At 39.3% G+C, this 19,713-nt stretch overlaps 1 protein-coding gene across 2 annotated transcripts in view; it reads right to left on the bottom strand.

Moving 5' to 3' along the window:
* The window catches only part of SLC39A10 (solute carrier family 39 member 10), a 66,458-nt gene that overhangs the window by 7,006 nt on the left and 39,739 nt on the right, over positions 1-19,713 (bottom strand). For both annotated transcript variants that reach the window (XM_062189411.1, XM_062189403.1), the window contains 5 exons: positions 17,222-17,410; positions 12,170-12,290; positions 10,496-10,864; positions 8,992-9,072; positions 846-1,036 (listed from right to left, as the gene is read on the bottom strand). In XM_062189411.1, coding sequence (XP_062045395.1) covers positions 846-1,036; positions 8,992-9,072; positions 10,496-10,864; positions 12,170-12,290; positions 17,222-17,410 — 951 coding nt within the window. The remainder of the gene's footprint in view (positions 1-845; positions 1,037-8,991; positions 9,073-10,495; positions 10,865-12,169; positions 12,291-17,221; positions 17,411-19,713) is intronic.

Genomic DNA, 19,713 nt, shown 5'->3' with positions numbered 1-19,713 from the left:
TCCCTCTCTATCACTCTGCCTTTCAAATAAATAAAGAAGTAAATAATGGAAAAAAGTATTTAATGAGGGGCTGGTGCTGTGGGTAGCAGGTAAAGCTGCTGTCTGCAGTGCAGGCATCCCATATAGGCACTGGTTCAAGTCCCAGCTGCTCCACTTCTGATCCAGCTCTCTGCTATGGCCTGGGAAATCAGTGGCAGATGGACCAAATCTTTGGGCCTCAGCACCCACATGGGAGACAGAAAAGAAGCTCCTGGCTCCTGCCTTCAGATGGGCTCAGATCCGGCCACTGCGGCTCTTTGGGGAGTAAAATCAGGGGATGGAAGACTTCTCTCTCTCTCTCCCTTTCTCTCTATAACACTGCCTTTCAAATAAATTCTTAAAATAAAAAAGGGTATAATGAAAATACCTTGCATAAATATCCTCTTACATATACCATTTCCTGCAAAAGAGTGGCTTACCAAATAGGTATATTATTTCTTTCTTGTTGGTCATAAAGCAAGCTGAAAAAATCATTTCGTAACAATGATAAAACACTTTCACAGCAAAATTACAAAGTGTTCAAAATACTACAGTAGCTCTGTAATTATACCCCTAAACAGTACTGATGATTACTTCAACAGTAAATCATTTGGTCAGAAACTGTCAGTATGTCAACTGGTTTCTAAAAAAAGAATCTTCCTACTTAAATACCTTTTCCTAATATATTATTTGGTATATCACATGTTTTTACAATGAGTTATATCTTTAAAAATAGTTTGGCTTCAAACAACTTCCAGAGATTTCTTTCATTTTTGAAGTTGTATTCTATTTGCAGGTTTAGTACAACACAAAATAAAGCATCTTACCATGTCCACCAAGGCTACATAGAGGAACATGCCTGCGGTGATTGCAAAGATCCAAAGTGTGATGTTATTGGCGTACTGGCCAACAGCTGTGCCTATGAGCATGCCTATGTAAGCCATCATGGCAGAGAGGAGGTTGTATACAATTGCCTGCTTTACAGTCATGCCTGCTTTAAGAAGAACTGCAAAATCACCTGCAATTAAAACATAACAGGAGTTTTAAAATAATAGAATTTCAGTGAAAAAATCCAAAATGAATAATACAAAAAGATATACTATTAGTAACTGATATTATATAAAATTTAATTTTGCTTACTAAAAGATTATTTTTAAAATTTTTAATATAAATAGAACATATTTCACATATTTCATAGGAACAGTTTTAAGAAGATAACCATACTTCCCTTACTCTTCCTCTCGCTCCCTCAATCCCCCCTCCTTCTTTCCTTTTCTTTTTCTTTAATTTTTGCAGATATAATTTCTTTTTTTTTAAACTTTTATTTAGTAAATATAATTTTCCAAAGTACAGTTTATGGATTACAATGGCTTTCCCCTCCCCATAACTTCTCTCTCACCCACACCCCTCCCATCTCTGGCACCCTCTCCCATTCCATTCACATCAAGATTCATTTTCAATTAACTTTATATACAGAAGATCGATTTAGTATATATTAAGTAAAGATTGCATCAATTTGCACCCACACAGAACATACAGTGTAAAATACTGTTTCAGTACTAGTTATAGCATTAATTCACACTGGACTACACATTAAGGACAGAGATCCCACATAAAGAATAAGTACACAGTGACTCCTTTTGTTGACTTAACAATTTGACACTCTTGTTTATGGCGTTAGACAGTGATAGAAAGAAAGGTCTTCCTTCCGTTGGTTCACTCCCCCAATTGCTACCACGGCGAGCGCTGTGCCAATCTGAAGCCAGGAGCCGGGTGCTTCCTCCCGGTCACCCGTGCAGGTGCAGGGGCCCAAGCACTTCGGCCATCCTCCAATGCCCTCCCGGGCCAGAGCAGAGAGCTAGACTGGAAAAGGAGCAACCGGGACTAGTACCCAGTGCCCCAACCGGGACTAGAACCCGGGGTGTTGGCGCCACAGGCAGAGGATTAGCCAAGTGAGCCACAGCGCTGGCCTAGATCCTGGATTTTAATCCTTTATCAGTTGCATGGTTAATAAATGCAAAAATCTTGATGGATTTTAAATGCATGATGCTGGAAAGATGACATTCTGAAAGCTTATATAAAACATTCTCAAGAAGACATGGCTATAGGAGTTGCCAGAGGACAGGGATGGGGACAGATGTGACTATAAAGGAATAGCACGGGCAGGAGCTGAGGGGTGATAGACCTGGTTTTCAGTCCCAAGCCAGGGGCAGTAATCACAGAAATCTAATACACGTTGAAATTCGGAGAACTATACACAGCAAAAAAAAAAAAAAAAAAAAATCGATCTTACATGACTTCAAATGAAAGATCAAGAAAAACACAAGAACCAGTCACTGTTCTGCCTTTTTTTTTTTTTTTAAAGATTTATTTATTTATTTGAAAGTCAGAGAGAGACAGAGGTCTTTCATCCACTGGTTCACTCCTCACTGGTTCACTACCGCAATGGCTGCAGCTGCGTGGATCCGAAGCCAGGAGCCTCCCCGGGGTCTCCCACGTGGGTGCAGGGGCCCAAGGACCTGGGCCATCCTCCACTGATCCCCAAGGCCACAGCAGAGAGCTGGATCGGAAGTGGAGCAGCTGGGTCTCAAACCAGCGCCCATATGGGATGCCAGCGCCTCAGACCAGGGCATTTACCTGCTGCGCCACAGCACCGGCCCCTGTTCTGCTTTCCTTGAAGGAAAACAGCCTAAAAAAAGAAGAGGTAGTGCCTGCATTGTGGCACAGTAGCAATGCCAGCATCCCATATGAATACTAGCTGGAGTCCCAGTTGTTCCACTTCTGATCCAGCTCCTTGCTAATGCATCCAGGAAAGTACTTGGGATCATGCCACCCACTTGGGAGACCTGGATGGAGTTCCAGGCTCCTGGCTTTTGCCTGGCCCAGTCCTAGGCGTTGCAGCCTTTTGAGGAATGAACCAGTGGATGGAAGATCTTTTTCTCTCTCTGTCTCTGCCCTTCTCTGTACTTTGCCTTTCAAATAAATAAATCTTTAGAGGTAAAAATAAAAATAAGGAAAAAAAATGAGAGGTAACAGCCAGCCTCTTTCAATCTATTTTATATTATGTTTACATTTATTTTCCCATGGAAAAAAATTAAATGCTAAAAATGTTAGGAGAGAGAGCTCTCTCCACAGTCTCCCTGTGCTGCTGTAACGGTGCCCAAGATTGCTTTGCTGTGCTTCCAAGAGCATCAGCGATGCTGAGAAGGGAGCAACCACCAGCTTCTTTATGGGCTGTGCTCCAAACGGAACATCCCATTTCTAACCATGATGATAAAGCACAGTTGCACTGGCAACTTTGGAACAACCCATGATCAACGAGCTGAGGAAAGACAAAATCACACAGCAGGGGAAAATCCTGGAGTTCTTTTCCTAGGGGCATGACACATACATACAAATCAAATGCCTCAATGGACAAAAAAAGACAAAGGAGCAGGAGACTTTTTCATTCCAAAGTTTGAATATTAGGGATAGAAAAAAAATTATTGCTCAGAAAGATGCAGAAGAGCAAAATTCTACTAACAGCTGAAAAGCAACAACTTTGGGGCCAGCGTTGTAGCACAGCAGGTTAAGTTGCCACCTGTGATGCTGGAATCCCATATGAATGCTGGTTTGAGTCCCTGCTGTTCCACTTCTGATCCAGTTCCCTGCTAATGCACCTGAGAAAGCAACAGAAGATGGCCCAACTGCTTGGGCACCTGCGCTCAACATGAGAGATGCAGATGGAGTTCCAGGCTCCTGGCACTGGGCCCAGGCCCAGCAGTTGTGGCCATTTGGGGAGTGAATCAGTGGATGGAAGATCTCTCTCCTTCTCTCTCCCTCTCTGTATAACTCGGCCTTTCAAATAAGTAAAAATCTTTTTTGAACAGTAAAATAACCTTGACATCATTAAAAAAAAGAGAGAGGAAGAAAACATGTATTTAGAGTGCTAACAGAACACAGAATGTGTTTGTTTCTTTCCCTTACAAGAGAATCCTAAAATCTACATACTGAAACCTCATCATCTGCTTTCTAATAACTCATGGTTACAGGGTCCTAGTCTGTAACAAGTCAGTAGAAGGTATTAATAATAATAATAATAGGCAGGCGCCGTGGCTCAATAGGCTAATCCTCCATTTTGTGGCACTGGTACACCGGGTTCTAGTCCCGGTTGGGGCACCAGATTCTGTCCCGGTCGCCCCTCCTCCAGTCCAGCTCTCTATGGCCCGGGAGTGCAGTGGAGGATGGCCCAAGTACTTGGGCCTTGCACCCGCATGGGAGACCAGGAGAAGCACCTGGCTCCTGGCTTCGGATCAGCATGGTGCGCTGGCCGCAGCAGCCAGTGGGGGGTGAACCAACGGAAAAGGAAGACCTTTCTCTCTATCTCTCTCACTGTCCACTCTGCCTGCCAAAAAAAAGAAAAGAAACTTGCTTTTTTATTGTTCAGTAGTTTTCCATGAAGGTACCATAATATATTCACCAGCTGAGGGACATCTAGGTTGCTTTCAGTTCTGGGAAAATTATGACACACTCATAAGCAGGCTTTTGTATCAACATGAATTTTCAATTCTCCTGGTTATATATCTATGAATGGGATTGCTGGGCCATATAGTAAATGTATTTCTAACCTTTTTCTTTCTGATTGGCAATGTATCAGAGTTCTAATTATTCCACATCCTTGCCAATCCATAATGACAAATCCAACACCTGAAAATATGTGGATGTAACTCGTATAACTTCTTTTTTTCATGTTTTTAAAGATTTATTTTATTTATAGGAAAGTAGAGTTACAGAGACAGAGAGGGAGAGATAGAAAGATCTTTCATCTGGTGGTTTACTCCCCAAATGGCTGCAACAGCCAGAGCTGGGCCAGGCTGAAGCCAGTAGCCAGGGCTTCATTAGGGTCTCCCACATGGGTGACAGGGCCCCAAAGACTTGGGTCATCCTCTGCTGCTTTCCCAGCAGCATTAGCAGCGAGCTGGATTGAAGTGGGGCAGCCAGGACTCAAACAAGCACCCATATGGGATGCCAGCATCGCAGGCAGATCTATTTACCTGCTAAGCCACAATGCCAGCCCCTTGTATAACTTCTTTAGTGAAATGTCTATTCAAATCTTTTGCTCATATTAAAAAATTTTTTACTGGGTTGCTTCCCAATCAGCATAATAAATATAATATACTAAATATATATTATATAAATATTATATTAAATATTCTGGTCCTAGAAAGTCCTTCATATGTATTTTCTAAATTTTTTTTCCAGGTCATGGCTTGTCTTTTTATACTCTTAACAAAGTTTTTTGTGAAAAGTTTTAATTTGGATGATGTCAGTTTACTACTTTTTCCCTTAATACATCATAGATTTAGTATATCTCAGAACAATTCACCTAATCCAAGGACACAAATCTTTATATTTTCTTCTGCAAGTTTAATATTTTTAGATTCTCCATTCAAATCCAAAGACCTATTTTGAGTTAATGTTAGTGGTACAAGAAGTCAAGGGGTTTTTTTTCTTTCTTTTTCCTTTTTTGCAGGTGGATGTCCAGTTGTTACAGTATCATTTGTTGAAAATACTACCCCTTCTACACACAGAATTTTCTTTGTACTTTTTTTTTTTTGAAAATAAATAGCCATATATCTAAAGATACTAAGCTCTGTTCCACTGATTAATGTGTCTATTCTTTCACCAATTCCAACCATTTGATTACTGTGGCTTTACAGTATGTCTTGAAATCAACCTTGTCTCTTTCCAAAATTCTTCTGGCCATTCTAGACCCTTTCCCTTTCCATGTAAACACTGGTAATCTGCCAAAACGCCTGCTGGGTTGTTGACTGGGAATGCACTGAATCACTAGGAAGAACTTTAACATCTTAGCAATACTGAGTCTTTTGGTCCCTGGGCCTGGTAAATCCCTTCATATAAGTCTCCTCTGATAACTTCTGTTGGTGATCTGTAGTTCCTCCCATACAGTTCTATGCACATATTGTTAGAGTTAATCTAAATAGTTCATATTTTTGGTATAATTTTAACAGTACTTTTCAAAAACTCCAATTTCCCATTGTTGATCACTGGCATATAGCAATACTAATGATTTTTGTATAGGGATCTTTGTATTAAGTAAATTGTCATTTACAATGCATTTTGCTTTAGTCTTATCTCAGGTTATACACTATCAAAGGTATTTGCGTATTATCTTCACCTCCTTTCTCAGTAAGAACCTGTATAAACATTTAAAAATAAGTCAAAAGAATCTCTACAGCTGGGATTTATACTGAACATACAAATCTATTCTTTTGGTAAATCAATATTTTCCACTGACACAAGCTATCATTAGACAATAAATAAGGTATGTCTCCAACACTGTTCAATTAATACGACCCAAAGCTTTATTACATTAACATGCTAAATCAACTTTTAAGATTTTTAGGGAGGGGCCAGCACTGTGGCGCAGCGGGTAAAAGCTCCAGCCTACAGTGCTGGCATCCCATATGGGTGCTGGTTCGAGTTCCAGCTGCTCCTCTTCCGATCCAGCTCTCTGCTGTGGCCTGGGAAAGCAGTAGAGGATGGCCCAAGTCCTTGGGTCCCTACACCTGTGTGGGAGACCCAGAGGAAGCTCCTGTCTCCTGGCTTTGAATCAGCTCAGCTCTGGCCGTTGCAGTCATTTGGGGAGTGAGCCAACGGAGTTGAAGACCTCTCTCTCTCTCTGGCTCAACCTCTCTGTAACTCTTTCATATAAATAAAATAAATCTTAAAAAAAAAAAAAAGTTTTAGGGAGACAGCACTGGGGCATAGTAGGCTAAGCCTCTGCCTTCAGCACTGGCATCCTGTGTGGGCACTGGTTTGTGTCTTGGCTGCTTCTCTTCTGAACCAGCTCTCTGCTATGGCCTGGGAAGGCAGCAGAGGTGGCCCAAGTGCTTTGGCCCCTGCACTCATGTGGGAGACCAGGTGGAAGCTCCTGGCTCCTGGCTTCAGATCGACTCAACTCCAGCCATTGTGGCTTTTGGGGAGTGAATCAGCAATGGAAGAACTTTCTCTGTCTCTCCCTCCCTCTGTTTGTAACTTTACCTCTCAAATAAATAAAATCTTTTTTAAAAAAAGATTTTTAAAAAACAAGTATATATTTTAAGATTCTTTATTACTTTAAATGCCTGTATGTACATTAAAAGTGTATGGAAATCTGTACAGTGAGTATTCAATCTTCTGTGGATGAGCTAGCACAGTATGAAAAATTATTTTTGGCGCAGCTGGTTAACAGCTTGGCTTGAAGCGCCGGCATTCCATAAGGGCGCCAGTTCTAGTCCCAGCTGCTCCACTTCTGATTCAGCTCTCTGCAATGGCCTGGGAAAGCAGTAGAAGATGGCCCAAGTCCTTGGGTCCCTGCACCCACGTGGGAGACCTAGAGGAAGCTCCTGGTTCCTAGCTTCAGATCGGCACAGCTCCGGCCACTGAAGCAATCTGGGGAGTGAACCATCGGATCAAAGACCTCTCTCTTCTCTGCCTCTCCTCTCTCTGTTTAACTCCGACTTTCAAATAAAAATAAATAAATCTTAAAAAAAAAAAAGAAAGAAAAATTATTTTCAATTTCTATTTAACCCTTAATACACCTGAGGGGAAAGGAAAGATGTACAGCATTATACCTTCTCTTAGCTAATTCTTTTTTAAAATGTAATTTATTTTTAATTATTTGAAAGGCAGAGAGATAGAGACAAACAGACAGAAAGAGATCTTTCATCTGCTGCTTCACTCCCCAAATGTCTATGAACAGCTGAATCCAGGATCCAGGAACTCAATCCTAGTCTCCACACAGGTGGCAGGGACTCAGTTTCTCAAGCAGTCACTTACTGTCTCCCAGGGTTTGCAATGGCAGGAGTTAGGGGAAGTGGAGCCAACAGCTAAGCAATGCAGTTTGATATGGGATGCAGGGAACCCAAGAGGTATCCTAACTGCTGTGCCGAACACCTGCTTCTATGCTGATTCTTAATAATATGGCTGCACTTATTTATCAAATTTTTATTTTGCTGTAGTTAAAACAAATTACTAGGGGGTTGGCCCTGTGGCGTAGTAGGTTAAGCATCCACCTGCAGTGCCAACATCCCATATGGGCACAAATTTGAGTCCTGGCTACTCCACTTCTGATCCAGCTCCCTGCTGATGGCCTGGGAAAGCAGCGGAGGATGGCCCAAATCCTTGGGCCTCTGCACTCATGTGGGAGATCTGGAAGAATCTCCTGGCTTTGGATCAGCTCAGCTCCGGCCATTGTGGCCATTTGGGGAGTGAACCAGTGGTGGAAGACCTCTGACTCTACCTCTCTCTCTGTAATTCTTTCAATTAAATATGGGCAGCAGGGACCAAGCCACTTAAGCCATCACCACTGCTTCCCAGGGTGTGCACTGGCAGAAAGCTAGAATCAGAACTGAAGCTAGGCATTCCAATATCCTATGTGGGCACCCCAATTGATGGCACAACTGCTGAGTCAAACGCCCACTCCTAATTTCTTTAATACCCATCAGTTCACTGTTTTGGACATCAATATTATCTTTCCACCAAAGAAAATACCACTTTAGGTACATCCAGGACAATGTTCAATTATGTAGTCTGCAAACTTTACCAGTATTCTTTAAGGAATGTAGTTTACATGGTATAGGAAATAAATAAATAAATAAAATCAAAGTGGGTTAACAGCAAAATCTGGTTTTTAAATTAAGAAATGAAATTCCTTTTTCAAAATTATATTCAGTGGACTGGTCAGAATCAATGATCCTTCATCATAATTATGTTACAGAATGTAAAGAAAAGCATACAGAAATTACCATTTCATCTAAGAAGCATACTTTTTTTCATATTGTAAGATCAAGATATGTCTTACTACTAATGACTCTTTATATGTGCCATAAGCCATTCTTTATGTTCTAACACTTCTGAAATCAGGATGCATTTACAATTGAAAAAGTCTTAGATCTGCTGAAATCTGGTAAAATTTTTAAGGTTTATTACCTAATTCATGTGGCAGTTCATGACAGAAGACAGCTATAGAGGTACTGATTCCTCCTGTCAATCCAGCACTGAAAGCTGCTCCTGAGAAGAATAAGAAAAAAAATGACATTTACTAAAATTCTGCTTTCCATTTTCATTAATGATGACAGATGTAGCCCCTTCTGCCTGTCTTCATAATATATTAGTGATTCATCTATCTTACACACTACTGTTTTTTTTTTTTTTTAACATCTAGTGGGGTAAAATATACGTGTGACAACCATACAAAGCACTAGTCAATAAAAGCAAGATTCTCTATTGAATTACATTCTCTTTGCCTATAGCTTTCTAACTCATTAACAGCTCAGGTGGGGATAACAGTTTTTAGTGCCTGAATCTCTAAGTAGTAGTCTGATGCTCAATTTTAAGTCTTGTAAGTCCATGGTTGTACTTGCTCTTTCACATTTATATTTATAGATGTTTAAATAGCTACACCCTTAACCAAATTTTTCTGCATCAAGAATAGAAATGGTACAAATAAGTGTTTGTTTTTCATCTGGAGGACTATGATCAGAGATGTAAATTCATGAATCTACTAGCAAATTCTTTTGTATTGACAGGTAGTGTGAATTCAAAAATATAGTCCTTGGTTTCTGAAAGAAACCAAACCCTGCTTCAGGTTTATTAACAGAGTCTATCTCAAAGGAAATCACATATTGATCATATTTAATATTCGTGTAAATAGGTAATATTGGTTTATATCATCAAGATTCTAATGTATTTTAGTTTGGAGCAATGTATTTTTAAAGTCGTTTTCCAGGTAATAAATAAATAAAATTTTTTATTTATTTACCTGAGAAGTAGATAAACATTAAGAGAGAGATTGCTCTGATCCACTGATTTACTCCCAAAATGCCCGTAACAATTGTGATCGGAGAACGGGGAGAAGCCAGGAGCCAGGAACTGAATCCAGGTCTCCCATGTGGGTAGCAGGAACCCAATTACTTGAGTCACCATCATTGCCTTTCAGGGTCTGCATTAGCTGGTAGCTGGAGTCAGAGCTGGAGCCAGGCATCAAACCCAGGTATGGGACGTGGGCTTCTCCACTGGCATCTTAACCACTAGGCTAAACGCTGACTCCAGTGTAATGGATTTTAGTGTTGTATTTCTTCACCTTTTCAAACAAGTGAAAAATGTATTAAACCCAAGACTGAAATTAAACTATTCTCTTTCAGGGATGTGTAAATGTATATGTAAGTATAATGTTAAGGCAGTTTTTCTAACATGATTTAAAAAAAAAAAAAAAAAAACCGCAGAAATCATACCTTTATACCCCCAACATACCTATTAAACAAAGCCACAGCCTTTGAAGAAACCAAATTACAAGGGTCTATCAGCACCTGTGTTAAGCTCCACACACATTTCAATCTTACAGATTATAGCTCCTAAGACTAATATAGAAATAGTGAAAAAAGAACAGTCTTACAGGACTACAACTCACAATCTGAGTTTCAAGCCCACTTACCAATTGCCAGCCCGTCACTGAAGTTGTGGATGCCATCCCCCATGATTACCATCCACGCTATATTAGCTATTCCTGTTTCTTTCAGATCTGATCCGGAGTGGCAGGGACCGTGTGAATGATGAGAATGTTTGTGGTGCCACTGATGATTGTATTTTCTCAGCACAGTTTTATTCTCCTCGTGGTGGTTATGTGCAGTAGCATGGAGATCATGCTCATGAATGGTATGTAAGCCATCGCTGTGAGAATGGTCCATGATTTTCTCCTCTTCTACACACAGATAATTTTTAGGAGGGGATTCTTGTTGGCCTTCTAAATCTGTCAGTTCAGTTTCATTAAGTCGATCTTCAGAAACAACTGAGTCATCAGTTCCTACATTTATAGCAAAGGATATGTCTTACTATCAAGTAAAATACATGCATATTTCCTCATTTAAAATCAGGCACAATGGCAGTGTAATGAACATTTCTTATGTGACTGTCTTAATTAAACATATCTCTCTAAAATTATTTAGAAGCCATCCAGAACAATATTTTCCGGAGTCCATTAAAAAGTTAAAAATAAATAAAATAAACCAAATGCACACTAGCACACACAAAACAAACTACAGTTTGGGGGTTCTGGAGGTGTTGCAGATGAACAGATGAGAAGAAACTGAAATAGACAGCAGGTTAAGTGAGGAAATATTTGGAAAGAAAAAGTGTGAAACTCGAGGCAAAGAGCATGGGAGCAGCTGATGAAAATCAAAGGCTGGGATGTTATCACAGCATTTACAGAATGACAAAATGCAACCCCAAATTCTTCAATTACCTTCTCTAGACTCCTCTTATTTAAGAAAACAAAAACAAAGAAAATTTAAGTAACACCAAGCCATACCATAGTTAATGCCAAGTTTTTTACCCTCCTCAATGAGCCATCTATTTGACAATACTACTCAGAAACCACCGCTAGAATGATTTGCAGGCATCCGTGATAATAACATCTGTTAAGCATTTATTAAAAATCTGAGTTTTGTCTTTTACCTACTTTTCTGAAGCTATTTATCTCATGACGAAGATTCTATTGCCTCAAATTTTTATTTCAGGGCAGAGTGCTCCAATTAGAGCCTAGGCTGCCCCTTTCCTGCAGAAAACCATAGGCACATTCAGGGAAACATAGACTCAAACAGAAACTGAGAAAAGTTTGGCTGGAAAATTATTTTTTTGATTCCCTGAAAATTGTAGGCTACCTCATTACATATATCAAGCAACAGAATAAATGGATAGATAAGCAGATATTTTCAATATAAATTCTCCTCCAAGTACTGAGGGTAATTCTCCTTTTCCCATATGAAACCAATAGCTTATAAAGAACGTAGAAATGTGGCCCCATCAACAACAACAAAAATACCAGCCACTAAAACACCACCTAAAAATTTTTTTTGTTTCACTCATATTTTTTCCTATAAAATAGAAATGCAAAATGTTCCTTGCCTCCAAATATATTTGGTCCTTTATTCCAAAATATAAACTTTAAAAAATTAGAATTAAGACACACTCACATTTAAATAAAAATTCATTAGAAAACAGCATTAGCGAAGTCACAAATAAGAAATTTCAAACAATACAGACACAGTTTAGAAACAATATTTCAATTTTTATGTTTTAAAGTTTCCTTGTAGTTAGAAGTGTTGTCTACCAGCAAGAGGCTTGAGTTGAAGCCAGTCCGCATCTGGTGTATTGTTTAACTTATGATCTGAAAGCTTCCTTCCAATAGTTGATTCTTCTGTGCTCTGCTTCATAAACCATTTCTGTTTTCCCTGCCGGGGTGGGGGGTAAGAAACATTTTATATTACCATAAAATCTGCAGCCACAATTAGCAATAATTCATTGAACTCAAGATTGAGCTGACTTATTTATTTTTTTAAAAGGTTTTTTTATCTTACTTACTTGAAAGGCAGAGTTACACCAGGAGGAAGGGGACACAAAAAGAGAGAGAGACAGAGACAGAGAGGGGAGAGAGATCTTCCATCCACTAGTTCACTCCGGCAATGTCTGCAATTGCCAGGGCTGAGCTAGGCCAAAGCCGGGAGCCTAGAACGTCATCTAGTTTCTCATGTGGGTGGCAAGGGCCCAAATAATTGGGCCATCCTCCACTGCTTTCCCAGGAGCATTAGCAGGGAACTGGATCAGAAGTGAATCAGCCAGGAAACTGGCACCTATATGGGATGCAGGTAAGGAATGCAGGCATTGCAGGCAGCAACTTAATCCACTGTACCATAGTGGGGGCCCCAAGATGGACCTATGTTAACACTGACAGAGTACAACTGCTGTTAAATGTACACATGAAGTTTATCAAGGGTCAGATAAAAATCCGACTAAAATTTTTTAAAACACTTATGAGGTTCAATTCATCTACTTTTTTTTCTTATTTTATTACCTTAAGGGACAGAATACACAATACTAATATGCAACCCAAATGAAAACAGTGAAATATATGTAATATCTCTCTTATTTAATATGGTAAGCTAACAGAGTTTCCAAAAAGGTAAAGCTTATTCCCTTGAATTTCTTTTTTTTTTTTTTTAAAGATTGATTGATTGATTGATTTGAAGGCAGTTACACAGAGAGAAAAAGAGAGGCAGAGATTCCATCCACTGGTTCACTCTCCAATTGGCCGCAATAGCCAGAGCTGTGCTGATCCAAAGTCAGGAGCCAGGAACTTCTTCCAAGTCTCCCACATGGGTGCAGGGTTCCAAGGACTTGGGTCACCTTCTACTCTTTCCCAGGACATAGCAGAGAGCTGGATCGGAAGTGGAGCAGCCAGGACTTGAACTGGTGTCTATATGAGCTTTACCCGCTACACCACAGCGCTGTCCCCATCCATTGATTTTCAATCCATATTTTAAGGCACTCTCTCATCTCCCTGAATATGACATAATGGAGAGAGTCAACCTTGAGTTACAATCCTAAATTTGTACTTTACTTCTGAGATTTGGGCAAGTTTGTTAAGTTTGAACCTAAGAATATTCTTCTATAAAATCAAAGTAAGATTCTTAAGAAGATTAAATAAGGTGATGGATGAAAAGGATCCCCCACAGGGGCCGGCACTGTGGCTTAGTAGGTGAAGACTCCACCTGTGCCACCAGCATCCCATGTGGACAGCAGTTCAAGTCCTGGCTGTTCCACTTCCAAACCAGCTCTCTGCTATGGCCTGGGAAAGCAGTGGAAGATGACCCAAGTCTTTGGGTCCCTGCACCAACATGGGAGACCTGGAAGAAGCTCTGGACCTCTTTCTCTGCCCCTCCCTTTCTCTGTCTGAAACTCTGCCTCTCAAATAAATAAATCTCAAAAAAAAAAAAAAAAGAGGATCTCCCACAGGAACTAATTCTTAATAGCTTTGGAATAAACACAAACATTCTTCCATTCTTTTTATCTTTTAGTAATCAGGCAGTGAACATAATTTAACCTGTCTTCAGTTACTTATAAATTCTAATTGTTGTATTTCATTGTTTAGGTTTTAATTTTCCCTATATAACATCTTACAAGGTCTTTTAACTGCTTTTCTTTTTTAATCAATCTCAATGGCATTAACAATTGTTACAACTTAAATTCCACTTTTAATCTGTTAATCTAAGAAAACTATTGATTGGCATGACACTTTCTTGTGCGTTCCACATGTCTAAGTCATCTAGCCACTGTGTAAATAAGCTTGAATGGCTAGCTGAGCACAGGCGGTCTTCAAAGCCAGCCACCAGCCATTTCCTTCCTCCCTGGAAGAGCATTCTGCTACGCCCACGAGGAGGTGGAGTCGGTTCCATGCCCTAGAGTTTAGCTGGCCCTCTGATTTATTTTGACCAGCAGAATGCAGGGAAAGCTGATGTGCCGGTTCTAAGACTGGTTTGAAAAGGACCTGGCAGCTTTTGTCCTTGCTCTGGGAAGCCAGACACTAACTTGGGAAGCAGCTTTGGCTATGCAGAGGCCATGTGGAGGTGCATCAAGATGCCGAAGTGGAGTAGAGCACTCCTGGACTGTCCTGCCTGTCCCACCCAGGTCAGCCTGGCCCAGGGGCCGGCTAAATCTGAATACAGCAGAGTGAGTGAATCTAAGGAATGTCAAACACCAGAAGCACTGCCTACACCTCCTCACACAGAATTGGAAGCAGTAGTAAATTGTTGTTTACATTCATCATCAAGTTTTAGGCTGTGTTGTTTCATAATAATAGTTAAGAGAAACTGGGGAAATACAGAATATTTAAAATAAAATAATAAGGCAGATATTATAAAGAAAAGAAAAGAAACAGCAGTATGAGTTAAAACAGTGGTGGGGGGGCTTGGACAACAAGAAGGATATAGAAATTAAAGAAAATTCAAGCACGAGCTGGGATTTTAATTTCTCTAGTTCTGATTCTCCATTTTCTGAGCAACTTGCTAGGTCATTATGCTCTAGGCTCTTAACTTCCTCCAACAACTTGGCATCTGCTGTATTATTTACCTTATGATCTGAAAGCTTCCTTCCAATAGTAAAATGGATTCATCTGTGCAGTAGATTCATCTGTGCAGACTGCCAGTGTCTGAATGTCTGTTCAATGCAAGCACTACTAATTCCATCTTCAAAACAATGCCATATGCTTTTCACCTTAAGTTACTTACTATCCAATTTGTCATAAAGAGATACACTAATTTATCTAGTTAGATCCCTTTCGTTGACAAACTTCAAGAATTCCTTACCACCAAATTTAGAGTACGCCCACCAAAGGTGTTCCTTTCAGTTCTTAATTCCCACATTCCAATTTACAAAAAAAAAAAAAAAAAAAGTCGTGCTTTGGGGTCTCCATTTTCTTACATAAATGTTATTAACTTCACCACTAAGTTTAGGTTCAAATGAGATACAAAAGATTAAAAACATTTACTTTAAACTATCCCTTGAAGGACCACATTTTATAGTTGTATGTAAACTACACAACTCCTAATGTTTTATACCTAATGAATGCACACAATTGAGGAAAACTAGGACTTCACAGTAATTCCAAAACTTCTTTATACACACTGGAATATGTGATTTATTATGGAATAATTTAATGTAGTATTGTAGACAAATACCAAAATCTATTTCTTTTTAAAAAATATTTATTCATTGTTTGAAAGAGAGAGTTAGAAAGAGGCAGAGGCAGAGAGAGAGAGAGAGGTCTTCCATCCACTGGTTCACTCCCCAAATGGCTACAACGATCGGAGCTGGGCCAATCCAAAGCCAGGGGCCAGGAGCTTCTTCTGGGTCTCCCACACAGGAGCAGGGGGCCCAAGGACCCTTCATTACTGCCTTTCCAGGCCACAGTGAAGAGCTGGATCGGAAGTGGAGCAGCTGGGACCTGAACTGGCACTCATGTGGGATCCCAGCACTGCAGGTGGAGGCTTTACCCACTACGCCACAGCGCCAGCCCCAAATATATACGACTTACATCTAATCAACTATCAGGTCCTCTTATTAATTCTCTCATCTAAATAATTCTCTTTCTTCCTTCCCAACCCTCATGTCATTTTGAAATCTATGTGGGGCCAACACTGTGGTATAACGGGTAAAGCCACCATCTGCAATGCTGGCATCCCATACTGGCACCAGTTCAAGACCCGTCTGCTCCACTTCTCATCTAGCTCTCTGCTATGGCCTGGGAAAGTAGTAGGAGATGGCCAAGTCCTTTAGCACCTGCACCCAAGTGGGAGATCCTAAAGAAGCTCCAGGCTCCTGGCTTTAGATCGGCCAAGCTCTGGCCATTGTGGTCATTTGGGGAGTGAACCAGCAGATGGAAGATATCTCTCTGCCTCTGCCTCTTTGAATCCACCATTCAAATAAATAAATAAATCTTTAAAAAAAAAAGACATCTTTGTGTTTTAGTAATATATATTTTCCATAAACTTTTTGGATAATTCTCATACACACAGATTTCAAAAACTTTTTATACCCAAGTAAGCTTATCTTTTAATTTCATTTTGCATAAACTTTCTGAAGATACTTAGTGTTAGTATCACAAACAGGTTAGTGATATACATTTAAGACAGGCAGATGTAAAACAACAGGAACAGGAGGGGTGTAAACTAAAACACAGTGAACTGCAGCAGGTTTGAACTTACTTTCTTGGAGATAAATTTCTTTTTAGAGATTTGTCTTATTCTCATAAATGTATCATGGGACAAAGACAGTGACAATCCAGGTATTTAATCAGTAGTCCGAGCAGCATCTCCCAAGTGATATATAACACTCTTGAAAAGAACCATAATTTCCATCTTTCCATTATATTTTTTCCTACAAAGACCCCTGACTTCTTACCATTACTACTTCTACCACTGGCAAGGTATTTCTGATAAAGAAATGTAGCGTGTATTAACATTTTCATTAAAATATATTACAATGAATGCAACTTATATTGAAAATGTTACCTAAGAAGACTGATGAGCCTAGCTTCTGTTTACACATTTTAATATTACCTAACTGGCCAATAGCTTTTTCTTTGAGTCAATTAGGCATGATGCAACACAAATTAATTGAAACTGAGATTGCTGTATTTTGATTATAAATGCCAAAATAAATATATTAACAAACATAGAAAAGATCAAAGTCAGATTCTCCTCTGAAGATCAGCTATTAAAACATACAGATTTAATATATACCAACATTACAATTAAGAAAAGAAGATGGCCAAAACAAATATTTATTCTGTCTTATATTCCAGAAAATTAAACAATTAAACACTCACTCTTTGTTGCTTGTAGTGCTTAAACATTCTGATGCAGTGTTCAATGATAAATAGCAAGTAAATGCCTCCTAGAGCAACAAGTCCTTTCAATACAGCATCATATTCTTCCAAAAACTTCTTGGATTCATGTCCATGAGAATGTCCGTGGCCATGTGCATGCTCATGACTGTGATCATGTCCACCCTGAGACTATGAATAAGAACAAAGAAAATTTCTAAACAAATTATTGAAATACTATCTCAAATTTTGAGATTATAATCTCCCAAAAGACAGAAAAAAATACCTTCTAATTTTTCAAGTGTTCCCTTAGATATTATCTCACTTAAAGATAACAGGACTTCCTCTTAATTTGCATTACTTAGTTGCCCAGAAAAGATTACATTTCCCGGAAGGTATTACATTTCATAAAACTCTAAATCAACTCTCATACAATTGAAATGCCCATTCATACTGTAGCTAGAGAATCAAGCTATTAATAATAATAAGAGTAATGGGTCCTTTATAAATTGAACTAAATATGATCCACTTAAATGCCAAATTTTAGTAAAAATTAAAAAAACACAAACTAATTGGCCAGTGGGTTATCATTTGTGACTCCCTGTAATATGAGTTTAAATACTAACTCTTTTTTTTAAAGATTATTTATTTGAAAGGCAGAATTACAGAGTGGCAGAGGCAGAGAGAGAGAGAGAGAGAGAGAGAGAGAGGTCTTCCATCCCCTGGTTCACTCCCCAGATGGCCACAAACAGCTGGAGCTGGGCTGATCTGAAGCCAGGAGCCAGGAGTTTCTTTCAGGTCTCCTATGTGGATGCAGGGGCCCAGGGACTTGGGCCATCTTCTATTGCTTTCCCAGGCCATAGCAGGGATTTGGATCAGAAGTTGAGCAGCTGAGACCCAAATCAGTGCCCATGTGGGATGCCGGCCCTTCTGGCCAGGGTGTTAACCCGCTGCACCACAGTGCCGGCCCCTTAACTCCTTCTTCAACGTATTATATTTTTAGAAGATCTTCTCTTAAAAATTATTTCAAAGAATTAATGAAACTGCTACCTCTGCATATACTATGAAATATTATCAAAAGTGTATACTTAACTATACATGTAATTTTCTGTATTTTAAAGCTTTAGCAAAGACAAATGTATGGGGGCTGGTGCTTTGGTGTAGCAGCTAACGCTACTGTCTGCAACACCATGCCCCATATGAGTGCCAGTTTGAGTCCTAGGTGCTCCACTTCCAATTCAGCTCCCTGCTAACATGCCTGGGAAAGTAGCAGAAAATGGCCCAAGTACTAAGGCCCCTGCACTCATGTGGGGGACCCAGAGGAAGCTCCTGACTCCTGGCTTGGATAGGCCCAGCTCCAGCCATTGTGGCCATTTAGGGAGTGAACCAACAAATGCAAGATCTCTATCTGTGTCTCTGTCGCTCTCTCTGTAACTCTTTCAACTAAATAAATAAATCTTAAAGAAAGTATGTACACTAAATTTATATTTCAATACTGTGAAATGTACAAGAAATACAATATTAACCTTAGATAAACAGACTTAACTATTTTATTTCATGTAATATTTATTTGTATTCTTTCCCTGTTAACTACTGGTCAACAGAAAAGTTTTCCAAATGTCTCAAAGAAGGTCAGACCAATCAAAAAGGTAATAGCTGTCCTTACTTAACCCTTCCTCAGGGAAAAAAACAGCTAGACAGCATTTGAGTACTTTTCAATTGCTCTCATTATGCCCATTCTGAAATGGGCATTTTGTTTCTTGATGGCTGGGAGACAGGACAAGCTAGGGTTGGGAACAAAGGGGGAAATAATGTATAATATATACTATAATAATTCATATTCATTGATTCATATATTAAAAACATAAAAAAAAGGCAATGCATTATAATGTTCTAGACACCAGATCTGGAATTCTCAACAGAGAATACAGAAGAGGAGAAGTACATACACAAAGAAAATTCTCTCAACCCAGAAGGGAAATATTCAACATTGCAATTTTACATTTGGAAAAGAAAAATACCCATTGTTCTCAGAATGACGTAAAAACAGTTACACTGAAACACTCACAGCTGGTGACAGCCAGCTATCTATTTATTGATAGGTTACAGATAGCAAGCTTTATAAAGGTTGATAAGCACAACACTAAGAGTATGTATTTGTGGCCAAATCATTAAAAGTATCCCCAAAAGGAAGAAAATAAATGGCATCCTAGGTGAAAAGGTTAAATGTCCCCATGTATAAAGAGCTAAAAAACTAAAACAGTTAACAGAGTATGAATGCCTACTTCTGCTAAAATAAAGGTACCAGGAGCAAACTGGTCATATGTGCAATCATTCAACACCTCCTATACATTACTCCTAAAGCCTTAATTGATATACCAAACTTTATTTTCAGATGCTAACATGGAAAATTTTACCCAATGAGTATTTTTAAAAACTGAAGTAAAACTGACATTACTAGTATTTGTTGTTACTTAAAAAAAAACTAATAGTTT

Source organism: Lepus europaeus, chromosome 1, assembly GCF_033115175.1.
Source record: "Lepus europaeus isolate LE1 chromosome 1, mLepTim1.pri, whole genome shotgun sequence".
Taxonomy (NCBI): domain Eukaryota; kingdom Metazoa; phylum Chordata; class Mammalia; order Lagomorpha; family Leporidae; genus Lepus; species Lepus europaeus.
The sequence above is the reverse complement of the archived record's forward strand: the minus strand, read 5'-3'. Positions and strand labels throughout refer to the sequence as shown.